General features: G+C 39.5%; 1 protein-coding gene across 3 annotated transcripts in view; it reads left to right on the top strand.

The window, feature by feature from the left end:
• The window catches only part of LOC125240692 (Krueppel-like factor 8), a 181,300-nt gene extending 155,792 nt beyond the window's left edge, over positions 1-25,508 (top strand). For 2 of the 3 annotated variants that reach the window (XM_048148709.1, XM_048148708.1), the window contains 4 exons: positions 2,351-2,473; positions 2,697-2,816; positions 12,323-12,466; positions 21,428-25,508. In XM_048148709.1, the coding sequence (XP_048004666.1) occupies positions 2,351-2,473; positions 2,697-2,816; positions 12,323-12,466; positions 21,428-21,603 (563 nt within the window). In that variant the 3' untranslated portion in view covers positions 21,604-25,508. The remainder of the gene's footprint in view (positions 1-2,350; positions 2,474-2,696; positions 2,817-12,322; positions 12,467-21,427) is intronic. The other variant, XM_048148710.1, reaches the window with a different exon arrangement.
• Positions 25,509-25,807: the final 299 nt, after the last annotated feature.

Below are 25,807 nucleotides of genomic sequence, written 5' to 3'. Positions count from 1 at the left end.
GAGTATCACACCTTTTTTTGCGCCACAATAAAAAAGGCCGTTTTTGGAAATTTTTGATTGGCTCTAGAGTCTTTGAAAAGCATAATATCAAAAAAATCAAAACGGTCCGACACAGATAAAAATAATAACAATCTGTGTTGAAAAAATCATTGCTCTATCTTCAAAAACCGGGGAGGAAATAGTCGAGAGCGTTTGTATGGAGAATTGACCCCTACCGTATCGTCTTAATGGTAGTAGTGATAGTACACAAATTGAGATCTTAATACGATTATTTCCCTATTATCTGAAAGGAAACCTTTGATGTTAAATATTGAAATGATATTGTACTCGGAATGTCAGATAGGTACTCTTATTTTAATAAACGGACATTGGATATTGCTAATATACTTGTATCGAATACCTAAGGGACCGTCCACACTCAAGAAACGCATGTCCGCCGAAGCGGAACGGACGTCAGCGCCACGCCGCCTGAATGTAATCATAAATTAAATATAACAAGATCATACCATCCCATACATTAAAATGCGACCGCCTACGAACGCGCTTACACTCCACCACACATAGATGGCGCCACAAAAAAATGCCTTGTTACATACATACATACATACAATCACGCCTGTATCCCATAAAGGGGTAGGCAGAGCACATGAAACTGCTAAAGCTTCAGTGCCACTCTTGGCAAATAAGGGGTTGAAAGAAAACGAAACTGTGACATTGCAGTGACAGGTTGCCAGCCCCTCGCCTACGCCACAATTTAACCCATATCCCACAGTCGCCTTCTACGACACCCACGGGAAGAAAAAATGCCTTGTTGCCACCGATTATTTGTAGATTGGCATTAAGTGTCAATTCCGAGCCGTAAATCTATGTCAAAAGTGACACTTAACGCCATCTACAAGTATAATCGAAAGCTACAAGACATTTTTTTTGTGGCGCCATCTATGTGTGGTGGAGTGTAAGCGCGGTCTTAGGCGGTCGCATTTTAATGTATGGGATGGTATGATCTTGTTATATTTAATTTATAATGTATGTACTTTAGCCGTTGGAGCATTTGTGTGTATTGCACATTTTGATTGTTTATATAACATTTAGTTAATTTAATTCTTACAAAATGTAATTTAATGGATGACTGTTATTGGCCTTCTTATACGTAAGCAGTAGTATGTCTTAGTTATATTTACGGCTGTTGTTATCCTGAATACCAATAAAATAAATAAATAAATAAATAATTTAAAAAACGTCTCCTCAGTACATTTTGTATAGGAAGGACGCGCAAGGGATGTCGCTTGGGGGCGCGTCTTACGTCTTACTGAGGAGCGTTTTTCAAATTACATTCAGGCAGCGTGGCGCTGACGTCCGTTCCGCGTCGGCTGACATGCGTCTCTTGAGTGTGGACGGTCCCTAATGGAAGAACCTTCAGGGTTTCCCTAAACCTATCGGCGCGGAATCTGCTCTAACCGACTAAAAATCACGCGTTAGTATGAAGACGTAGCTGAACACATCCGTACGCATGTTCATAAATACTAACGAGCGATAATTTTCTATTTGGCCCGTAACTTTCATGCCGATGACATAAATTTGACGTCACGCTGCATATAAGATGATTCAATAGTTTTATTTAATAATTAATAATTATTCACCAATCATTTTATTAATGACTTCAATACTAATCTATTCATACGTAAAATAATTAATACCTACTTGATACGTGAATAGTAAATTAAATTATTTGTTTGTTTGTATACATACCTTTTATTAAATAGTTTTGTTACCATATTTCAATAAATTATAAAAACAAAACAAAATTGGTTCCTTTTCGTTTCACGTATCAAGTAGGTATTAATTATTTCACGTATGAGTAGCTCACTTTTGAAGTCATTTGTACATGATTAAATTGATTGATGAATAATGATTAATTATTACAATAAAATATGCAGCGTGACGTCAAATTGATGTCATCGGCATGAAAGTTACGGGCCCTGCTTATCAAAATAACTTAAGCTCAAGTGTCCGTGTATTTACAAGTAATGCACAAGAAACGCAATAGTTATATGTTTTACAAGGGGGCAAAGTGGTTGTTTAACCGCACATTGATACCCGAGCAAGCGAAAGATTTCAATATTGAACCACGAACGTAGCGAGTGGTTCGAGAAGTGGAATCTTGAGCGTTGCGAGGGTATCAAGGCACTAAGGTTAAAGACGAATAAAATACTGACTATAAAACATGAAACTAAATCAATGGCAGCCTTACTCACCGAAAGGAACACAACATTATGAGTAGGGTCTAGTGCTAACTATTTTATTTGTCGTGGTCCAACCACACGGGTAACGTTATCTAATACGCCTGCAGGTTCAATATCGCGCAAAGGCAGTTGGGGCAAAAAAGACTGGACGCTTTCGGCGTCGCCGCCGCGACCCGCGCTTTACGCCGCCAGCGTCAAGGAAGAACCGAGCGATTCTGATGAGGCCAAAGGTACGTGGGCCTCCATGTGCGTTTTAGTTAGATGTGGGACGATAATTTAGAAATGAGAGGACGAATAGAAGACCAGCTGCAAGATAACGAACATCGTACCTTAACATTTTTTGATGGCAAAAAAACTTGGTTCGTTCGTTCGTCAAAGGGTAGTTAACTAGTTATTCCGTGACTCCCAGAATCTTAAGTCACCGTACGATAAGCATCCGATATTCCGCAACAGGGTCGATCCGGAAAACCGGATGGGCGGACTGGACGATATCACCATCGCCGACCCGGCCCGCTCTCTTCACGGCGCCCGCTGCGAAGGACGAGCCGATCAGCGATTCGGATGAAGCTAGAGGTCAGTTAGTGGCTATCTGTGTGAGCGAGATAGTGCTATAGTGGTGTCCCGCTCGCACACTGGAGGAGGCAACGGAGTTTAGGCCTCGTCGGTTCGTATCGATATAAGTCTCTACGGTAAGGAATTGGCTATATCTTTTTCGTGTTTTTGATGTTGTGTGTGGTTATGTTGCTGTTTTTTTGTTTGCCGTTCTTGATAGCTTTGTATCAGCTTCGAGCTTGTTTGACTCTGTATTTAAAACGATATTTATTCACGACAGACCAAAAGATGGACGTGATACTGATAAATGCTTTTTTTTTTGTTAAGTTTGTATAGTCTCCATACGTGTAGAAGTCAAGGAAAGACCCGCTTAAGGCCCCACGGTGCAGAACTCGCACGAGACAAATACAATAGGCGAGACTACTAAAAAAAACTAATTAGTCCGTCAGATTATCGAAGAATTTTAGACACGTATTTTTTTTCTCGTAAACGAAAAATGACGACGGTACAGTGCGTTGAAGTTTCGCGTGACGCCATCACAAGCCCCCACTCCGGAACTTTGATGATCTAAAGCGAAAAATATGTGTTCATATTGGACGATCTAACTGACGGACTAAACAGAATGCCATTTTTTATGTAGTCGTCGTCCCTATTGTGGTATTCGACTGGTGTTGAATTGTTACCTCAACAATCTAACTAAAATCGGACGCGTTCGCGCGCCGTGTGTATAGGCCTTTATGCCTTCACGCCTTTAACCGCATCGTCGGTTTAGCAGGCCTAGCCGAAATGACAAATGTTGACGCTAGACGCCGATCGAAAAGCAGTCTGATTTTCGCGCCAGTACGGATAAGTAATAGAGATAACTATATTCTTGTAAGCGTTTCCTGTGCTTTTTGACTACGTACCCATGGTCGCAGGTGTCACCAGGCTCGACAAAATCAGAAATGACTATATCAGAGGTAGCTTCAAAATCGCCCTCATAGTTGAAAAAGTCCAAGAAAAACGTTTACGCCGGTATGGACATATCCTCAGGCATCCTGAAGACCACAATGACATGTAGCCCTAGACATACCTGCGACGAAGCAAGGCCGTGCAAAGCCTACCGCCACTTGGCTAACGACGGTCCAAAAAAACCTGAAACAGCAACGTATGAGCCCAGATATGGCCCAAAATCGCCCGGAATGGAGAAAACGGACAAGGAGAGCCGACCCCAGATGATGGGAAATGGCGCAGGCAGATAGATAGATAGATAGACTATGTACCCATGGTCTAAGTACCATCGACGTCACAGTCGTTTATGGTATCGTAGCTAGCTCTCTCTCTATCACTCTTCTGTAGTGACAGTGACTGTAGTGACAGTGACGCCACTACAGAAGAGTGATTTCATGAAATGCAAATTGGTGTTTTCTGTGGCCATTGTAGTTTGTCCGCTTATTTTTATGGTTTCCTTTTTGATTTGATAATTTTCTTGTTTGCTTTTTGTTAGTTTTTGTTTCAGCTTTCTGCGTTAGATTTGTGTTAAGTGGTTTATCTTAGGAGTGGTTCAAAAGATTATTTATAATGAAATCAAATTTTTACAAATTTTTGATGTTGTTTGTATCATTGTTGTGGTGTTCGCCTTTGATCATAATTTGTCTTGTTCGCTTGTTTTTAACCGACTTCAAAAAAGGAGGAGATTCTCAGATCGACTGATTTTTTTAAATTCATATGTAGCTTTATTTATGTGTTGATAATATGCCAAATGTTAGACCTATTCGCCGTAAGTGCCCTTTATAATATTACTTAGTTCAATAGTTGGTTTGTAATTACTTACTTAATTCTTTATTATTATTTCTAACTACGTCACAGAATTACCGAGTAGCAAAAAGCCTATGATCTTGAAATCTAATTTTAACATGTCTGACTGTGACAGTTATAGCCAGCTAGACTATCCAGTTTTAGGCTAGGTCAACGTAAGTTATTTCCGAAATGATTCAGTTGAAATTTATTATAGAAAACGTTTAAGTACCTGGGAAAGATATAGGATAGACTTTATTCCAAAACAAACCCTATAATGGGATGAAAATATGGGTGGAAATGAGGAGACATGAATTGCCTGATAATTGATATGAGCATATCCTATTTAAGGAAATGTTTGCTATACGATTTTATTCAGGCGCTTTAGATAGGTACTCTTCTGGTGATTCCATTCTGACGAAGTCACAGGCACAAGCCAGTAAGTAATTAGGTACTATTTGACGATAGCTACTAAATTAAATCCAGTGTTTTTGACGAAATCTGGATAATCCAATTTTCCAACATCATGCTTTCAACGTGCCAATTATTTCAATCGAGCAAAATCCTTTGATATAATCACGCAATCCATCGTCCATTTTCCCGAAACTGGACATCAAATGTCGCTGTTTAAACCCATATGTCAAAATTAACACTTCGAAACTACCCACATAAAATACACCTTTTGGCTTTCTGATAGCTTCTACGTTTGACAGAAGAGTAGTTACTTCGTTTTTCGAATGTGAATCGATTACAGAATTCCAATTTCCGATAGTCAACCGTCAATGACATCGAATTTGTTTTCGTGTATGGGATTATGACGTCATTAACGAATGTCAGCTAATAACGTTTGAAAATGGAACGCGGATGGAATTTGGAAATGAAATAGCAGTGCGGATTAATCTGATTGGTGGAAATTAAGTGCGGTTTCACGTAGTTCGTGTTTTGGGGCCGTTTCGAATTGGATTTAAATTACTTGTTATTTGACTGGTCTGTGGGTAATCTTATTTGCAATGCTGATTGGTACGAATCCTGGAAAGGGCGTTTATTTGTTTGATGAATACCTAGTTAACACAAAAATGTATTTCTAGTTAAGCAACGGTTGTTTTTGTAGGTATGTAATAAATAGAAGATGCCACAGTAATATAGTAGGTACGCAAATAATGTGAAAAAAACTTATTTAGGAGCTGAAAAAGTGTTGTTAGTAATCTTGAGGCCGTCCTCCAGGGACTTATCAGGAGATACCTACAGTTGTAGTGTAAGGTACAGTGGGGCAAATCTCGACTGGGGGCAAATGTAACTGGTCCATTTTTTCCATGTTTTGCAATGTTTGCATTATTATTAACCAGAGTGTCCACCGGATATATTTATGGTAGGCGTGTTCAGTAGATACATGTAGATTTCAACATCATAATGGAAGAAAATGGATAAGTTACAATTGCCTCCCAGTCGAGATTTGCCCCGCTGTACCTTATCATAGTGCATCGTGCTTTCACTGAAACGTTCTTATATCACTGGTCCCACCGCGAGCTAGTAAGCTATGAGCTATCGGCTATAAAAACGAACAAAAGATAATCACTCCCGTGTAAATAAATGAGACACGGCGATGTTTATAGTTACTCGCCCAGCGGTGAGCTATTAATATCGCCCTGTCTCTTTTATTCACACGGGAGTGATTATCTTTTGTTCGTTTTTATAGCCGATAGCTCATAGCTTACTAGCTCGCGGTGGGTCCAGTGCCTATTTGTCGTGCTAGTTCGGTACAAGCTAATACTTATTGTACTGAGACTGGCTGAAATGTCGTGAAAAGTTTGTGAGTTTTTGTGGAAATACTATCAAAAAACATTTCACACTACATCTCTAAGATACGTTTAATGGCCGCTGTACACATATGGCCAACGGTTCCACCAACCCTTTGTGAAACCCCTTGGCCAAGATAAGAGCCGCTGTTTACACATTGGCGAACCAATCACTTGGCATTGGCTCTTCATGAAAGATGGACGTGGAATGGAAAAGTCTAGAAAATTCTAGATCATAGACGTTGACAGAAAAATTTGATTAAAAAATAATAACCCCGTAGTAAAATTAAATTATTTGAAATATTAACAATTTTTTGAATATTATGATAAGAACATTTATCTTTTTTAGGAAATACATTAAACATTTGCAAGGTTATTTTATTTCCTAAAATCTACACTATTATTGACATAGATAAACTTATTATTTTCGTAAATATTTCACTACCGTCCTCTCTGACGGCTGACGACCAACTGAATGAAGCGCCACGCCAACGTGTAAACGCAGTTGGCCATTGGCGCCAAGATCCTTTGATGTGTGGACAAAAAACCGACACCAATCGGTTGGCCGGCAAGCGCAAGCGCCAACTGCCAACTTACGGCCAAGTAGCCCTCTACACACTTGGCCAAGGGGTTTGGTGGAACCGTTGGCCATGTGTGTACAGGGGCCATAAGACGATACAGATAAATTGAAGCACGACCGAACCACCAGTTTTATATCGACCACCGCTTGCCATGGGTGCCCTCTATTTCGCCTATCATTAATTCGCATAATTTGAATTCGCATAACAGATTTGGCATAACATAATTGTTCATAACATTGAATAAGCATAATATTAAAAATGCATAATTCTTATTTCGCATAACAATGAATCTGCATAATTTAAATTTGCATACTATTATTTCGTATAACTTTAATTATCCTAAAATGAATTGCCATACTTACTAATTGTATGGAGCCAGCGATTGGATCAATCAGGGGCTGATTTTCCAATTTCGAGCGCTCGATTTTGAGTGTTTAATTTTATACTGTCTCACTTATTAAGCATGAAAAAAATAGGGGTAAGTAAGGTACAGCGGGGCAAATCTCGAGTGGGGGGCAAATGTAACTGGTCAATTTCTTCCATGTTTTACAATAGTTTGCATTATTAAAAAAAAAACTGTTTATTTTTAAGAAACATACATGCATTTATGTACTTATCTGCTAATCTTAAATTAAAAAGATTATTTGAGTTAAGGAGTCTTTATTTTATTTATACATTACTTATATATTAAGTTTTTTCGTTTTTCATAAGTGTTTTTCAGAAAATAGAGTGTCTACCAGTTATGTAGTAAGCGTGTTCAGTGGGTACATGCAATAATGGAATAATGGAAATAGTGTAATAATGGAAAAAATGGATTAGTTACAATTGCCTTTTAGTCTAGATTTGCCCCGCTGTACCTTACTAAAGAAATTGAAAATGGATTGTATTTAAATAATATTATTTCATCGTTCAGATTTTCGCTGATCGCACGTGCCGATACTGATATCCGAGCAAGCGGAAGATTCCAATATTGAACCGCGAGCGTAGCGAAATAATGATATGCGTATTAAACGTTATGCGTAATAAACGGTATGCCAATTAATATTAGGAGTATTCAGTTATGCGAATTAATATAGACCCGCTTGCCATCGACAGGGCGCTCATCCACAAACCTTGCAGCCTAAATGGTCGCGCACCGTGCGGCTTCAGCCACGAGCCACCACATTGGTCTAAGCGCGACAGCGGTGAGCGGCGGCCATACATTGGAGCGAGACACAGCGATGGGACTTTTCATTCGCACGTATGGCTGCCGCTCACCGGTGTCGCGCTTAGACCAATGTCGTGGCCGGGCCGTCAAAGGAATATCCTCCCGCGGACGCTCCGGCTGTGGAATGAGCCTGCCGAGGTATTTCCGATGAACTACAGTATGGGGTTCTTCAAAAAAGGAGTGTACAAGTTTCTAATGGTTCGGCAACGCGCATTTGACACCCCTTGAGTCGCAGGGATAGGTTACGGTGACCGCTTTTCATTAGGTAGGCCGTATACCTGTTTGCCACCGACGTAGTATAAAAAAAATCGACACGAGTTACGAATTTTATTTTCGCTGTTGCAATCATATCGAACAACGTTTTTCAATACTCGTGTCGATTTAAAACACTCCCTTCGGTCGTGTTTTAATTTATCGCCACTCGTTTCGAACTTCCTATTTTTCGCACTTGTATCGTATGTACTACTAGCTTTTGCCCGCGGCTTCGCTCACGCGAAAGAGACAAAAAGTAGCCTATGTCACTCTACATCCCTTCAACTATCTCCACTTAAAAAATCACGTCACGAATTGACGTTCCGTTTTGCCATGAAAGACGGACAAACAAACAGACACACACACTTTCCCATTTATAATATTAGTCACAGAACAGAACTAAATCAAGATAGAAGGAAAATGCTCGGCGATTAACAGCGAAACCGAGCGTGTAACGTTTTGTGTCGAGCCTATGACGTCACGAGTGTACTTTAGTGATGGGAACGTTGTCGCCGCGTAGCCCATTCGATCGATTGTGGAGGTTGCGTGCGGGATGCCCGCCGAAGTTAAAAATATCGGATGTTCATCTTCGTTGTGAAATGAAGTAAATATATACCTGTATTCGTGTGATGACAAACAATTCACTAGTAGGTATATAATTTGCCTAAGGCCAGGAACAAAGATTTTAGTAGGTAGGTATTAATACTAGTTATTATTTCGTAATATTTTTAAGAAAATCGACCATGTACTCACAGCATTATCCTCATGTTATTTGTTACAACTTTTAGTAATATATAAATATAATTAACCATTAACACATTTTTCGAGTTATTTTTATTCATAATAAATATAGAGCGTATTATGTTTGTATTTGTTTTTCTGCCGACCATAAATTCAACGTTAATACCGTAACTGTAACCTATTTTAAAGTTAAATTTACTTTTCACTCGTACTTTATATGTATAGTTTCATAACAATAAATAAAAACATAATTATAATTTCCACTGCTTCGCAAAATCGATTTAAATCGAATAAGGAAATCGCAGCATACATGACGATATAGTTCCGTGGTGCACCACTATTCTTAAGTTCGACGTGAGTTCGACGGACAAAATAACAAATCTACCTTCACTTTGTCTCGAAAGTTTGAATAGCCTATTTTTATATCGCTTGTTTTAAACGCACGCCAAGTCGGACTCGCCAAATTAAAGCCGCAATGGAAAACTAGTTTGACGGCCGTACGTCAGCTAATGTTTTGATGATAAAAATAGGAAAATCGTGTTTTTTATTTAATAAAAAATATTTTAGGACAAATGGTACTTACCGATGATAGGAAACACTTTGTTTAACACCCTTGCTTTTATTGGTGGTGTTTGAACAGTTAATTATCGAATACCGACCCATTTTGTATTTTTCACTGTATGTCACTCGCGGGCAGCGGTCGGGAGCAGACTGACTTGCGCGGCGAACAATGTTGCTCGCTATTTAACTTTTTCGCACGCGAAGTAGATACACTTTTTCCTTCTATCTTGATTTAGTTCTGTGATATTAGTATAGATTATTGTTAATTTTTTTTTTATTAAGCAGAAACGTCTGCTAACGATTCTAAACATTTTTATATTAAAGGAAAAAATGGAAAAAAAATTTACGCTTCCGGCGGGACTTGAACCCGCATCATTTTTGCAATCCGTGCAATGCTCTTACCAATTGAGACGTCACCCCAAGACGTGTGTACAAAAGGAAAGGCATGGAAAGATTTGCGAAGTCCGGCGTGGCTTCCGTAGCTCAATTGGTAAGAGCATTGCACGGATTGCAAAAATGATGCGGGTTCAAGTCCCGCCGGAAGCGTAAATTTTTCCATTTTTTCCTTTAATATAAAAATGTTTAGATTATTGTTTCCTTGATATAATCCTGTAATCTTTAACATCTTGAGTTTCATTGTGCGTAATATAACTTGTTACAAACTCGACTCTTGTAGCTTTCCTTTTGGAATATCTTTGAAAGAGAAATAAACTTTTTTGAACAGTCCATTGGAGACTGTTCAAAAAGTTTCCTTCACTTTGTAAACTTTGAGAAGATTTGTAACAAAAGTATTGTAAGTAATGGGATTAAATCGCGACAGTAAATTAAAAAAAAACGTTGTATATTTTAAAATTTACGTAATTTCTATTTACATTGTTGTTGTATTCTATTCTATGCGTAAATATCGCGAAGGAAATGCTGTAATAGTACATTACGATACAAGTGCGTAAAAAAGAAAGTTCCAAACGAGTGGCGATAAATTAAAACACGACCGAAGCGAGTGTTTTAAATCGACACGAGTTAAGAATTTCCTTTTCGCACGTGTTTCGTACGACGTTTTTCAGTACCTTCTCGCACTAGTTTTTTTTTAGTACAAATGCTGTTTTTTTACGCATTAGTGCGAGAAGTGGTTCATTATATGCCAGGTCGAAACTTCGAAAGGCTATCTTTACTGAAAAACGTACGATATACGTGCGAAAAGGAAATTTCCTTTTTTTCGCACTTGTATCGTAATGTACTAATTTCAACCTTATAAATCCGACGCAATGATCAAATTAGGTTACTACTCTTTAGGAAAACCTAGTAAATCTAATCTACTGTCCTCCAAAAAGATAAAACGATATTATCAATAAACCTCCACTTTGAAATTGGTTCTAAAAACCGCAGCAGTGTCACGAACTCCCGTTTTACGAGTCGAATCCATCTCCTGGGTAATTATAGTGATCTGTGTAATAATAGGTAATATAACACAGGATAATCAAGGATAATTTAATTAATAATAGTTTATCCAGTATTAATTATGCACTGCCATTAGATCTGTAGGTAATTGTACCAAATTGTTGCATGGCGCTGATATGTCCTATTATACAGAAAATGCATGATGATTTTTGTGTTAGTAATTATAGTTGTTTAATTAATTATTTTATGTGCTTATAGGTATATATTGTTTATTTTTTGTGTGTTTGTGTGATTATATTTGTTCCTGAGACACGCACGAGGATATAAGTACCAACGTATTTATGTGTACCTACTTCTAAATATGTTTGTCATCGTCTATCTATACTCATAGTACAAGTTATGCAGCTATGTTTATTTTAATAATAAATAATAAATAAATATCAGGGACACCGTACACAGATCAACTTAGCCCCAAACTAAGCAAAGCTTGTACTATGGGTGCTAAGCGACGATATACATACTTAAATAGATAAATACATACTTATATACATAGAAAACCATCCATGACTCAGAAACAAATATCTGTGCTCATCACACAAATAAATGCCCTTACCGGGATTCGAACCCAGGACCGCGGCTCAGCAGGCAGGGTCACTACCGACTGAGCCAGACCGGTCGTCTCATCTTGGTGGCCAATATGTGTCATGTTGCTTTTGTAATAGTAGCTGTTGGATCTCCATAAACTAAAATAAATAAATAAAATCGACTTGTAGATTCAAATATATTGTTGATTCAAATGACAAGTAACATGTAGAATGAACTAGTTCATCATCCTCCTTGCGTTATCCCGGCATTTGCCACAGCTCATGGGAGCCTGGGGTCCGCTTTGACAACTAATCCCAAGATTTGGCGTATGCACTAGTTTTTACGAAAGCGACTGCCATCTGATCTCCCAACCCGAAGGGTAAAGTAGACCTGGGATTAGTCTGGTTTCCTCACGATGTTTTCCTTCACCGAAAAGCGACTGGCAAATATCAAATTACGTGATTGTAGAATGAACTAGTCACACTTGACAAAATCTAACTTGCTGTTTGAACCAGAGAGCACGTAGGCGCTATTTTAACCAAAAAACTTGTTGAACGAACATGAAAATTGTTTTTTCTCTCAGTGTACTTGGTCCCTTGCCGTACTCAAAATCTCCCCCCCACTTTCCAGAGCCCAGCCCGCCGCGCCGGCACACCCCTCGTCACCACTCACACGCCGATCCTCGCCGTCGGGTCCATCGTTGTGAGTTCCCTGCCTGTGACAAGGTGTATACCAAGAGCTCACACTTGAAGGCACACAAACGGACACACACAGGTAAATATCACAACACAAAGCACACAAACGGTGCATATACATCCAGTTATGGTACAAGGCAATATACACCCACTTATAGACATGCATCCATCATTGTGAGTTCCCTGCCTGTGACAAGGTGTATACCAAAAGCTCACACAAAGGCACACAAACGGACAGTCGGACATACACAGGTAAATATCACAACACAAGGCACAGGTGCATATACATCCAGTCATGGTACTAGGCACACATACACCCAGTTATAGGCAGTAACTTATTATAGCTGATTTACGACGTCAGGTCCATTATTGTGAGTTCCCTGCCTGTGACAAGGTGTATACCAAAATCTCACACTTGAAGGCACACAAACAGACAGTCGGACACACGCAGGTAAATATCACAACACAAGGCACAGGTGCATATACATCCAGTTATGGTACAAGACACACATACACCCAGTTATAGGCAGTAACTTATTGTCGCTGATTCCCGACGTAAGGTCCATCGTTGTAAGTTCTCTTTCTGTGACAAAGTGTATACCTAGAGCTCACACTTGAAGGCACACAAACGGACACACATAGGTAAATATACAGCCACTTACGGACAGTTATAGTTAATGATCCACGACGTTCGGTCCATAGCTATGAGTTCCCTGCCTGTGACAAGGCGTATACCAAGAGCTCGCACTTGAAGGCACACAAACGAACAGTCGGAAACATACAGGTAAATATGCACTCAGTTATAGACGTAGGTGATTCATTCGTACACTGGGATGGCGCTGATGCGTGGTAAGCTCGAAATTCCTTATACACCATCTTGTGGTAATATAGACCAATTCAACCTACAGCAACTGATCCTAGCAAAAAAATTCTCGCTTGGTACACCCATATACTTACAAATAAATAGGCTATTAGACTCATATCGAACTTGGCCCAATAAATGATTGTCTTCTGTAGTATTTGACATCAATTATACAATATAACCTAACCACAAAATTAAAATTTTGAAAAAACCCCCGACCGCGACATAGTGGACCGATTTTCATGAAACATGGCTAAGAACACTCCCGACGTCCCAACTAACTCAGCTTTCAGACAAAAAAAACTAAATCCAAATCGGTTCATCCGTTCGGGAGCTACGATGCCACAGACAGACACACACACAGACAGACAGTCAAACAGACAGACAGACAGACAGACAGACGGACGGACGGACGGACGGACGGACGGACGGACGGACGGACGGACGGACAGACGGACAGACGGACAGACGGTACGGACTACTTTATTGCGGTAAACGTAATAAGTAACGTAGGTAAGTTGTTCACTCACTATACTGCACTGCACTTCCTACCTTTTGTAAATAAACACTTTCTTGACAACTTAAAACTCGTTTATTCCATAATCAAACTAGCTACTTATAGTATTGCAGAAAAATCTTAATAGCGTGAGGCAGCTTTTATATGACAGTTTATCAACGACATCTAGTGGGACATTTGGAAGTATAATAAGTATAATATTACATTTAACATTATCGGCCGCCAAGGACGACTTGTCCTTCATAAAGATCCATGTAAACAAAACGAAGCAAACTAGTGAAGTAATAACATGAATCAATAGTATTAAGATTAAATTGCGTAGTAATACTCAAGTAGTGTTATTCTTCACAAAACTAAGACACATTAACTTCTTAAAACGATAGTTAAGAATCCAGAGGTAGAGGACAAATTTTAGCAATGGGTCTGCGAACAGTACCATTTTTTAATTTCAACGTGACTACTCGTGTCAAACCATCTCTACCAGGATGCTTATCTACAATACGACCTAACAACCACTTTCCGGGAGGGAGTCTTTCATCTTTGACCAAAACTACTGTTCCAATATCAGGATCAGGATTAGTCACGGTCCATTTATAACGGTTTTGAAGTGTTGTTAAATACTCAGCACTCCAACGAGCCCAAAGCGATTGCAACATCCTTTGGAGCAATTGCCAACGATCCAGACGAGATACGGGCACAGTTGTGAGACTTTCTTCCGGAACAGTGACAGGAGCTTCGCCTATAAGAAAATGTCCCGGTGTAATTGGAGAAGCATCATCAATAGAATTACTGATGGGAGTTAAAGGCCGCGAATTTACACAGGACTCCACTTGAGTCAACAGTGTGGCATACTCTTCAAAGGTCAAAAGAGTCTGCCCGATGACACGCTTCAGATGTGACTTTATCGACTTCACGCCGGCTTCCCAGAGTCCACCAAAATGTGGTGAGCCAGGAGGAATAAAGTGCCATGTGGTTTGATCATTTGCCAAAACCTCAGATATTTCTCCAACTACTTCTGAGTTCCGATTCCTAAACATAGTGTCGAGCTCTTTAGAGGCTCCAACGAAATTGGTACCACAGTCGCTCCACAGATCACTACAATGACCGCGTCTAGAAGTGAAACGACGAAAAGCAGCAATAAAAGCAGCCGAGGACAAGTCACTCACAAGTTCTAAGTGAATGGCCTTAGTCACGGTGCACACAAACAAGGCAATGTAGGCTTTACATGTACGTTGACATCTACCAGGGTACAATTTTAACTGTACTGGACCAGCAAAATCCACTCCACTTTTGCGGAAGGGCTTATCTGGCGTTACACGACACGCAGGTAACTGACCCATCAATTGGTTGATCGGTGTTGCAGACTGTTTGAAACAAGGAATACATTTATGAATAACCTTCCTAACTAAATTCTTAGCACCGATTATCCAATATTTGCTACGAATTCCGTTCAGAGTCAGTGTAGGACCTCCGTGCAAACAATGAATATGAGCATCATTTACAACTAAAGAAGCGAAATGACATTTCGAAGTTAGAACGACAGGTGATTTTGTATCAAAGTGTACATTAGCATTACGTATACGTCCGGTAACTCGAATAATGCCATTTGTATCAATGAATGGGACAAGTGAGGTTAAAACATCAGATTTCGGAAGCATTTGGCCTTTTCTCAGCATATATAACTCTTCCTGAAACCAAAATTCCTGAGAGAGTCGAATGCAAACTTTGGTGGCATATCTCAATTCAGTAACTGTAAGATGCTGAGGAAAAGTCTCCGACACTGTCTGATTATGTTTTGCATCAACATGTGCTTTACACAGTTTTACAAACCGTAACAGGTACGCTGTAACGCGAATCAATTTAGTGAGAGTAGAAAATCTAGCCAAATATGTAAGTCGGTCATCACTCTCATTCGATACACCAGCTTTAAGTGCTACTATCTTACTATCATTTCCTTTCGAATTTTCTTTGGCTTCGAGTTGTGTTGTTGGGATGTCGAGAGAGAGCGAACGACAATCATCAAAATCATTCATTTGGTGAAGTATAGTAGGTCCGCGCCACCACAATTCACAGTCTTTAAAAAGATCGGGACGAATGCCACGCGACGCAACGTCTGCTGGGTTATCAGCCGATTTGATGTGGTGCCACCGGCCACTACTTACATTATTAATAGTCTCAGTGACTCGATTGGCTACGTACGTTTTCCAAGTGCTAGGGTTTCTTCGAAGCCACGCTAAGACAATCATCGAATCTGTCCACGCAAAGACAGAGTCCTCTGGCAATTTAAGACTGTGCTGAACGTTTTTGAGTAACTTCGAGAGCAGTACCGCGCCACACAACTCCAATCGTGCGACTGATACTTGTTTCACAGGTGCCACCTTTGTTTTAGCAATGATAAGTGACACGTGGATTCCGCGGGGCGTGATTACTCGCAAGTAAACAACAGCGGCGTAAGCTAAACAAGAGGCATCACTGAACCCATGAATTTCCACTTTTTCCTTGCCGTCAAATTGTGTGTGAACCCAGCGATCTAAATACAAGGTCGGCATGTGACAGAGCTGGTCCCTGTAGTTTGACCACTCTGTGGCAAGTTCGAGAGGAAGTTCATCAGTCCAACCTATACCACTTAACCAAAGTTTTTGCAAAAACATTTTTGCAGTGATAATCACAGGCCCTAAGAAACCTAAAGGGTCATATGATTTAGCAATGTCCGACAGTACTGACGTTTTGGTAAAGCGTTCTGTGGGTTCTGAAATATCTATCTTAAGTTCGAAAACATCTCGATGTGAGTTCCATTTGATACCCAAAGCTTTGATGGTATCATCAAGCTTGATCTCGATACTTGGTTGATTAGTTTTTTCTGAGTTTGGTATATTCTTCAAGACGTCAGGACTGTTGGATGCCCATTTGTGCATTTCAAATTTACCTTTAGCCATAGCTTGTGTGATACGACTCTGTAACTTAGTGGCTTGTTCCACGTCATTCGCACCAGTGAGTAAGTCATCCATATAAAAGTCGTTGCTTATGACTTCAACTAAGTCTGGGAATTTCTCTTTTTCATCTTGTGCAAGCTGTTTCAGTGTGCGAATAGCGAGGAACGGAGCACATGATGTACCGTACGTCACAGTCAACAAACGCTTCTCGACGATTTCATCTTGTGGGGATGCACGCCACAGTATGCGCTGATAGTCTACATCTTCTTTAGCGACGAGTATTTGGCGGTACATTTGCTTTACATCAGCAAGCAGACAAATCTTGTGAGTACGCCAACGAACTATGAGATCTCGTAAGTCTTGCAGTAGTGGTGGTCCGATTAGTAACTCGTCGTTCAGAGATGAGCCATCTGAGGGCTGTGCTGTTCCATCAAAGACCACGCGAAGCTTGGTTGTGGTGCTGGACTCTCTTATCACAGCATGATGTGGGAGATGGTAGACTTTGTGAGCTGGCTTATGTTGTGGGTCTACATCTTCTAAGTGATTCAGCTTCTGATACTGATCAATGAAGTCGGCATAATCTTTTTGGAATTTAGGCTTGTTTGCAAATCTCTTCTCCATGTGCATCAGTCTCTGTAGTGCGATTTGTCGAGAGTTGCCTAAGTTCTTCTCATGATCATCTTTAAACGGTAAACGTACGACGTAACGACCATCTTCTTGTCTAGAGTGAGTTTCTTTATAGTGTTCTTCACATTGTGTCTCAAGATGTGTCATCGGTTTCTCATGTGGTTTGTACTCTTCAGTCTCCCAGAATTTGCGGAGGAGTTGATCTACCTCGACGAGTGCGTGGTGAGCTACTATATTGTGGGGTGGTAGATTACTTCGTGATCCTGATGCTCCAGAGACAAACCATCCGAGTTTCGAGTTTTGTGCTATAAGTTTGTCATGGTTGTATTTCTGTAGTCCATCTAGCAGAATAAATGCATAGACCTCAGCGCCCAGTAGAACATCAATAGGTCCCGGTGATTGCATGTGAGGATCCGCTAATTGCAATTGGGAGAGGGCAGGCCATTGTGAGATGTCAAACTCCTTTGAGGGTAACCATCCATTAATCTTTGAGAGTACGTGAGCGTTAACTTGCATTATGTAGTGAGTGTCTATTGGTGAGTAAATCTCTAAGTTAACGACATATCTTGGCTGTGAAGATTGGTGCTCTAAACCGGTGATATTAGCTGGCTGTAAAGTCTTCTTCAGGCGCAGCAGTTGCACAGCAGACTCTGTAATGAAAGTCCCTTCTGAGCCTTGGTCAATAAGGGCTCTGAGTTGTACGAGAGAACCACTGCTATCCTTCAGATATATCTGTGTTGTGGCTAGTATCACTTGTTTGCCTTTTTGTGAAACCTTCAGACTTGTGAGTTGCTTAGTTTGTGCGTCATCAGGTTCTGTGGGTGTCTCCATTGTGACTGTATTCGCAGCTAAACTCTGGTGGTGCAATAGCGTATGGTGTTTGCGATTACAGGTTCTACACGTTGTGGCTTGTCTACAGTTCCGTATGGAATGTCCTTTGACAAGGCAATTGAAGCATAAGTTGTTGTTCTTTACAAAATCTTTGCGTTGGTCTATTTCTAGTTGTGCAAATTCAGTGCAGTGACAGATGTAGTGACTTTTCTTACAATAAGTGCATTCCGTATCAACTTCAGTGGTGAAAGATCTCACACTCTTTACTTTAGGTGCAGTAGCTGATTGTTGAAATGTGATCTCTTTTTTCTCTTTCTTTTGTGTCGCTTGTACCATTTCCATTGCTCTGAATCGTCCCTCTAAGTATGATGTGAGCTTGTTAAAAGTGGGTAACTCTGTTGATGACCCAAGTGATTGCTCCCAAGCTTTGTGAGTTTCACTATCTAACTTGGATACTACAATATGCACGATGATCGAATCCCAAGTAGTTGTGTCAATCTTCAAATTCGCTAGACTACTGAGACACTGGTTTGTAGTATCAAGAAGATCCTTGAGGCCTTTCGAGCATTCGTTAGTGAGTTTCTTCTGACTGAGCAGGCGATTCAGTACGGTATTAGCTATCACTCTATCGTTGTTGTAGCGGCAAACTAAGGCGTTCCAAGCCTTCCCATAGTTGGCAGCTGTGAGTTCGAAATGACGGACGACTTGTTCTGCTTCACCCTTCAAGCTTGACCTCAAGTAATGATGCTTGTGTACGTCACTCAGACCCGGCTCATTGTGTACCATCGACATAAACAAATCCTTGAAGTGCATCCACTCTTGGTAATCACCAGAAAACGAAGGAAGGTTTATCGGCGGGAGTTTACTCTTCGTGACAACTTGGGGTTGAGCTGCCTGAGGCGCTTGAGGTGAGGCACTATCTTGGGTTGTGACAGGTTCCGTCAGTTCCAACAAACTAGTCTTGAACTCCATATAGAAATCTTCCACATTGTTATAGAGCGCTTTCAATTCCTTTTTCTCTTCGGCGTCTTCTGAAGACTTGAGGAAATCTCGGTGTTCAGTAAGGAATTGATTCCAATACTCTTCAAGCGACTCTATGCGTATTTTCAAGTAACTCTGTGAATAACGCGTTGCCGAAGTTTTCTTGTGGTTAGTGTAAAGCCTTTTAATCTGACTAAACAGTTCTTCTTGTGATGCTATGTTAGCCATTGTTGTTTAAAATTTGCTAAGTGTTTGACAGAATCAAAGTCTATAGTTATTCTAAGTTAATTTTGAACACAATTTTTCAAAGTTATTTTTCACCCGAAATTACGCTAAGTCCAAGAATTCACAAAATCAACTAAGTCCAAATTTCAGCAAATTTTTCTAAGTGTTTAATTTTCACGGTTTTTTGACTAAGTGTTTTTTCGACGGATTTTTTCTAAGTCCTAAATTCACTCGAAATTGCACTAAGTCTTTTTTCACGCGAAATATTCTAAGTCTATGTTACCGCGAAAATTAACTAAGTTTTTGACACTTCACTTTTATTTCCACTGTCACTGTACTCACGATTATCCGGTTCGAAGGACCAATGTTCACTCACTATACTGCACTGCACTTCCTACCTTTTGTAAATAAACACTTTCTTGACAACTTAAAACTCGTTTATTCCATAATCAAACTAGCTACTTATAGTATTGCAGAAAAATCTTAATAGCGTGAGGCAGCTTTTATATGACAGTTTATCAACGACATCTAGTGGGACATTTGGAAGTATAATAAGTATAATATTACATTTAACATTAGTACTTATATGTTGTTTTCGAGTAGAATGACCTGATGCACAGATAATCTATAGACTAACAGGAATGTGTTGTTTTCACCTGATTACGTAAAGGCATACCTATTTTTAAAATATTTTTTTGCTGTTTTTAAGTCATAATAAAATTTGGTAATATTTTATTTTGGTTAATTGGACAGTACCAAAGAGGATAGAGTATTAAAGAGAGTTACTGTCAAAGTAAAATGTGTAATCACAGTGCATAGACTGCCATCTCCGACACAGGCTTAAAACTTTTGAACCTCAGTTTTGACAATTTGGCCCATATTCGTAGCTTGATATGTGTTAAAATGGCAAATATTAATATTAGCGCCATCTAGCCGAGCGTCCCCCAAAGGTGTAACACCATCCAGGCCTCCGTACCTTTTCCTATATGGTCCTGAGGTTCGTTTTTTTCTCAGACTGTAGATGTCTATACGGAGTTACATATGTCTGTGTCTATATCTACTTGTGCAGCAGCTTTACAGGTAAAATAATCTTGTCACATTTCATAATGTTCCATTTCCAGCTTATCATATGCACGGCACTTGTAAAATTAGTTCCCCTTTGCTGTAGGCTTTCGAGCGTAACACCTGAGCGCATAGAGCGGGCTCAGTTGAACGTAAGTAGGTGAGCATGCATGCACAAACGTGCATTACATACTTACAGATGTAGTGCATGCTAGATTTTTATCGTGTTTTCTCGGAAAAGTCCGTATTTGTCAAGCCACTTCAGTCCATTTCAATACTTTTTATACTGAGTCTGGCTGAAATAGCATCGCATTTTCGTGTAAACACGATGAAAAAATATTATAAATAAATAAATAAATATTCTAGGACAGTCTTACACAGATTGACTGAGTCCCACGGTAAGCTCAAGAAGGCTTGTGTTGTGGGTACTCAGACATTGACATACATATTTTTTTTTCTTTTTATAAATACCTAAGTATATACCTACATAGAAAACATCCATTCGGACTCGGGAACAAATATCTGTGCTCATCACACAAATCAATGCCCTTACCGGTATTCGAACTGGGCTTAGCTACTACGCGCTAGGCCAAACCGGTCGTCAAAATTATCCATTGAGGTATGTCAAAGTGCTGGCGACATTCTCGTATCGCAATGATTTGGTGAGCGAAGAAGTCGTCAAGTCTTCAGTCATTAGTCATAGACCACTTAACAGAACCCTTCTATATACTTAGAAGAAGTTTTTGTTTAATCTAAATAGTTATCTGTGTGTAAATTACCGAAGCCTCACCTGCTCGTTTGCCTCCTATCCCATAAAAAAAGCATATCTTAGCGTCCGATAGCAAAGACCGTGCCTTACTTATCTGTCCCGAATCCAAACCCTTTCTGTCTAATCGACGACTCTAAGATCTTTGTACACACTATCTGTAGGCAATATACCTATGTATAAGTACCTAGATGTAATAATATGTCAATATTAATCAAAAACCCTAACAATTCCAGGTGAAAAACCGTACAAGTGCTCATGGGACGGCTGCGAATGGCGTTTCGCACGCTCAGATGAGCTGACCCGGCACTACCGCAAACACACCGGCGCCAAACCTTTCCGCTGCCGCCATTGCGAGCGCTGCTTCAGCCGCTCCGACCATCTCGCGCTGCACGCCAAGCGACACGCGTAGCCCGGCAACAACTAACCAATCAGAGAGAAGCAACCCACCCTCTGATTGGACGCGAATCAGAACGGGTCTCTGATTGGTCGGGCTTAACTAAGCCGAGCCGAGCGCTTGTGATTGAGGAATTGATCGCGGGCCGAACCAAAGATTGCTACGCTGTTAGTCAAACTCAGATAATGCTTTAAATTTTTTTTTTCGTTTTTGTAATCTCTTTCGGCTTGGTTGCCGTTTAGCTTATGCCGCAAAGCGGCGAGTGCCATCGTTGGGCGGGGGTGCGGATGTTTTTTTGTGAACTACCTACCTAAAACTGGCAGAATATAAGCGTCTTATCTCTAACTGTCCAGAAAAGTTATTATGACTTACGTTCTCGCGCGCGAGTCCATACTTGTAATCGCGCCAGATATATGCAGTCGAGCACGAGTACGCAACTCATTGTCATTCATTTGTTTTGATTCGTGGCTGGCTAGAGGATAAAGTCTGCTTTGCACGACGCAACCTAAAGGATGACTAGTTGTCATCAAGATTTTACGTTTATTTAAGAGTCACACGACGAGACTTGAAAATTGTCATCTTTGGGTTGCACAGTGTGAAACAGGCCTTAGACGCATCTTGCAATTAAGTAACAAGAATTTAACGTTTACTATTTTAAAACCACCCTAGACAAGTATTAACCGTAGATTTAAAGCCCATTCAAAATCAAACAGTACCAGTTCCAAGCGAAAACTATGTTTTAGTATGAAAATAGCGTTTTAATAAAGATATTAGTAAGAAATAATGTCTGACCTATTTGAGACTGATCATACATTTTTTATGCCTTTTGAATTTCCCTTGAAATAAATCATACGCTTTTTCCATACACATTTACGCTTTATATCGTATTATTGATACTAACATCTTTATTTTAACGCTATTATTACAACCAATTAAAAAAAGTAACGCATTCGCACATAACCCCCGCCCGTGTGTTTTCACGTGACATATTATTTATTGGTAAAGCTATCTTCGAGAGCCAAAATGTATGTAAGTATAAAATGTATGTATGTATACATTTTGTCTGGAAGATAGATTGGGTACGCACCCACCGAGGCCCGTCACTTTAGTTAGGCTTAGGGGGCGAATCTATGTGAGAGTGAGATAACTGTCATGACAGATAGTCTGACAGTGTTAGGCCGAAGGTACCATATTTAAGAAGTAAGTCTCTGAAAGAAAATATTTAAATTATTAAAGTTTCTTATAAACCAAAAGCGAGTACCTAAGCGATGAGCTATCTGCGATAAAAACGAAAAAAAGATAGTCGCTCCCGTGTAAATGAAAGAGATGCAATGATAACGCAAGCGAGTTATAGTTCGTCGCAGAGCGATGAACTACATATCGCTCGTTCTCTCTTTGATTTAAACGGGAGCGAGTATCTTTTGTTCCTTTCTATCTCTCGTAGTCTCTAGCTCTTATCTTGAAGTAAGAATACTAATCACGAAGAATTCCGTACACTGACCCGTTATGTTCTATCTCTAATACACTAGAAAAGCATTAAAAAAAAAAGTTTTGGTATAGAGTGAGAGTGACCTTCGGCTTGTAAAAGAGATTTCCATTAATAAAAAAATTGATTCGCCCCAGTTATACGTCTCGTTACCTGATGTATTTAATCGGTACAGTCACTCGTTCGAAAACGGTATGCTTCGTACTGACGCCGTGGCATGCGAGGACGACGGTCGCCTATCATCCTTAGTTCATCGACGGCTCCTACCTAAGACACTTGATACCTAAGACAAGAGATAGAAGCCACAGTATAATAAAATAAAGAGTACTGTCGTTCAGGATGGCCACTCTGCCTCCCGCTAAAGTGCCGTCCATCCGCTCTCGGTAACCACATAGTCACCGGATCTCAAAGGCGAGACCAGCCAGTCCTAGGAAACTCCCATATAAAAAATATGGGAAAAACTCAAAATAAAATTGCTATGTCAACGTGGGGATTGTTGTCTTATCTCACTCACAAGCATGGTACATGTTGACCTACACAAGCTTAGACTGTGTGCGTAGGAACGCGTTTGTTCCATATATTTGATCGCCAGTGTCCGAGGTGTGTCGAAGGTATGTCCGAGGTGTGTCGAAGGTATGTCCGAGGTGTGTCGACGCAAACCACGGCGCAAGTCGCAAATCGACTGTCTAGATCCATGTTGTACGAAATCGTGACGTATTCGTGTAGTTTTAAGATATTTTTAACGTCGAGGGAGATTTTTTATAGTAAAATGATTTATATTTTACTGTTTTTTATGGTTGATGTTTGCTTGAGACTTTTATGTAGGTATATAGTGGTGATACCCTTATTATGGATGCAATGTTAATCTTTTTTATAATAAAGTTTCAAATTATAAATATCTATTAAAACCCAAAGGTTTACTGTATACTTTACTGCATTTACGAAAAAAATAACAGTAGATGTTTGTAATTTGAAACTAATTTCGACGAGTGACTGAAATCGAAGCAAAGTATGTTTATTTTTTATTACGTTTATTATTAAGGTATAATTAATTGTTTACGTTAAGCTGTTTTTATTCTGCTCTTTCATTCCGTTCTTTGACCCGCTGTATGGACCATATCCGTCGTTTAAAAAAAATCATCGTTGAAGGCAAACTATTGAGATTTTTTTCTATTTTCATCAATAGTGTGTCTTACTCCGTATTTTAGGACAGATTATCCTTATATTTAGGACTTTCTGTTCTTCAATTCCCGGTTTCAACGACAAACACTCAAGTACAATTAAAACAGGTCTTCCTTATAATATGACCCGGGTCATTGACCCGTTTTCATAGTGCTCGAGTGTGATGAAAAAAGTTTTAAACGGCAGATACTTTATTACTGGTCCGTAACAGACGGGCTAGTATTACGGGTTGGATATTTCTGCCGCCTCAGGTTGATTCTAGACGGCTTTTGGGTCCATTGGACCCTTGGGTCCATTAGACCCTGGGGTTCCTTGGACCCTAGGACCCATTTTATAGATAGGTACGCTTTTATATTCGTTTTTATTGTAAATTAAATTTATTGGCATCATATATAAAGCCTGTTAGCTTTAACTCGTTTTCTGCAATTGATTGTTGAGTTTATAAATGACCAATAGTTTTACATTTTATACTTATTTAAAACAGTCCTATTGATGATTCCTATTATAGGAATTTTAACTTGCTTAAGCTTTTATCGAATACCGAAATCTGGTTATAAACAACCATATTATTGACCTACTTACTAAAGGTTCGTCGCGTCAATAAATAATTGAGGACATTGACCTTTCTTATATCTCTGTCGCTCGCGCGCGATTCGTGTATTTTTCTCGCACGCGATCTGCGATAAAGTTCAATCAACAGAATTATTATGTACAGTGACGGTACTTTATCGGAGTGTTTTAAACATCTTATGTATACATATTACATACATCTACAAGCCTGAAAAGTCAAAATATTCATACAGATAGGTTTATATTTTAACAGTCATGTTAATTAATACATAATTTTATTCAGTTTCCACCATGGGTAATTCCGTGTTTAAATTCATTATTACATAAAATCCAAAAAATAATAATTTTTGTTTAAATAATATAATTTTGTGCGCCAGCGCTCTTAATATTGTCACAAACACTAAGAAATTTTATTATAAAATCGTATGTATGCGAATCGTAGTCATTAAAGATATCCCATTCAACGAAGATTGTGATCGTCGAAAACTAGGGAATAAGTGTAGTAATAATTTTAAATTATCATCTTTATCATCATAAGTCTTCGTTGGATGGTCTAAAACGTATGTTGCCAAATCGTTAGGCGGACATATGTCGATATTAGACTATACCATAGATTAAATATAAGGTCATACCATCCCATACTATAAAATGCGACCACCTAAGAACGCGCATACACTACAACACACATAGATGGCGCCACAAAAAATGCATTGTTGCCATCGATTACTTGTAGATTGACGTTAAGTGTCACTTTCGAGCCATAAATCTATGTCAAAAATGACACTTAACGCCATCTACAAGTATAGGTAATCGAAAGCTACAAGACATTTTTTTGTGGCGCCATCTATGTGTGGTGTAGTGTATGCGCATTCTTAGGCGGTCGCATTTTAATGTATGGGATGGTATGATCTTCTATATTTAATCTATGACTATACATACATACAGGGTGTTAAGGCCACGCTCAATATAGTAAATTAAAAT

This window comes from Leguminivora glycinivorella, chromosome Z, assembly GCF_023078275.1.
Source record: "Leguminivora glycinivorella isolate SPB_JAAS2020 chromosome Z, LegGlyc_1.1, whole genome shotgun sequence".
NCBI classification, from domain to species: Eukaryota; Metazoa; Arthropoda; class Insecta; order Lepidoptera; family Tortricidae; genus Leguminivora; species Leguminivora glycinivorella.
Note: the sequence above shows the minus strand (reverse complement) of the source record. Positions and strands in the feature narration are given on the sequence as shown.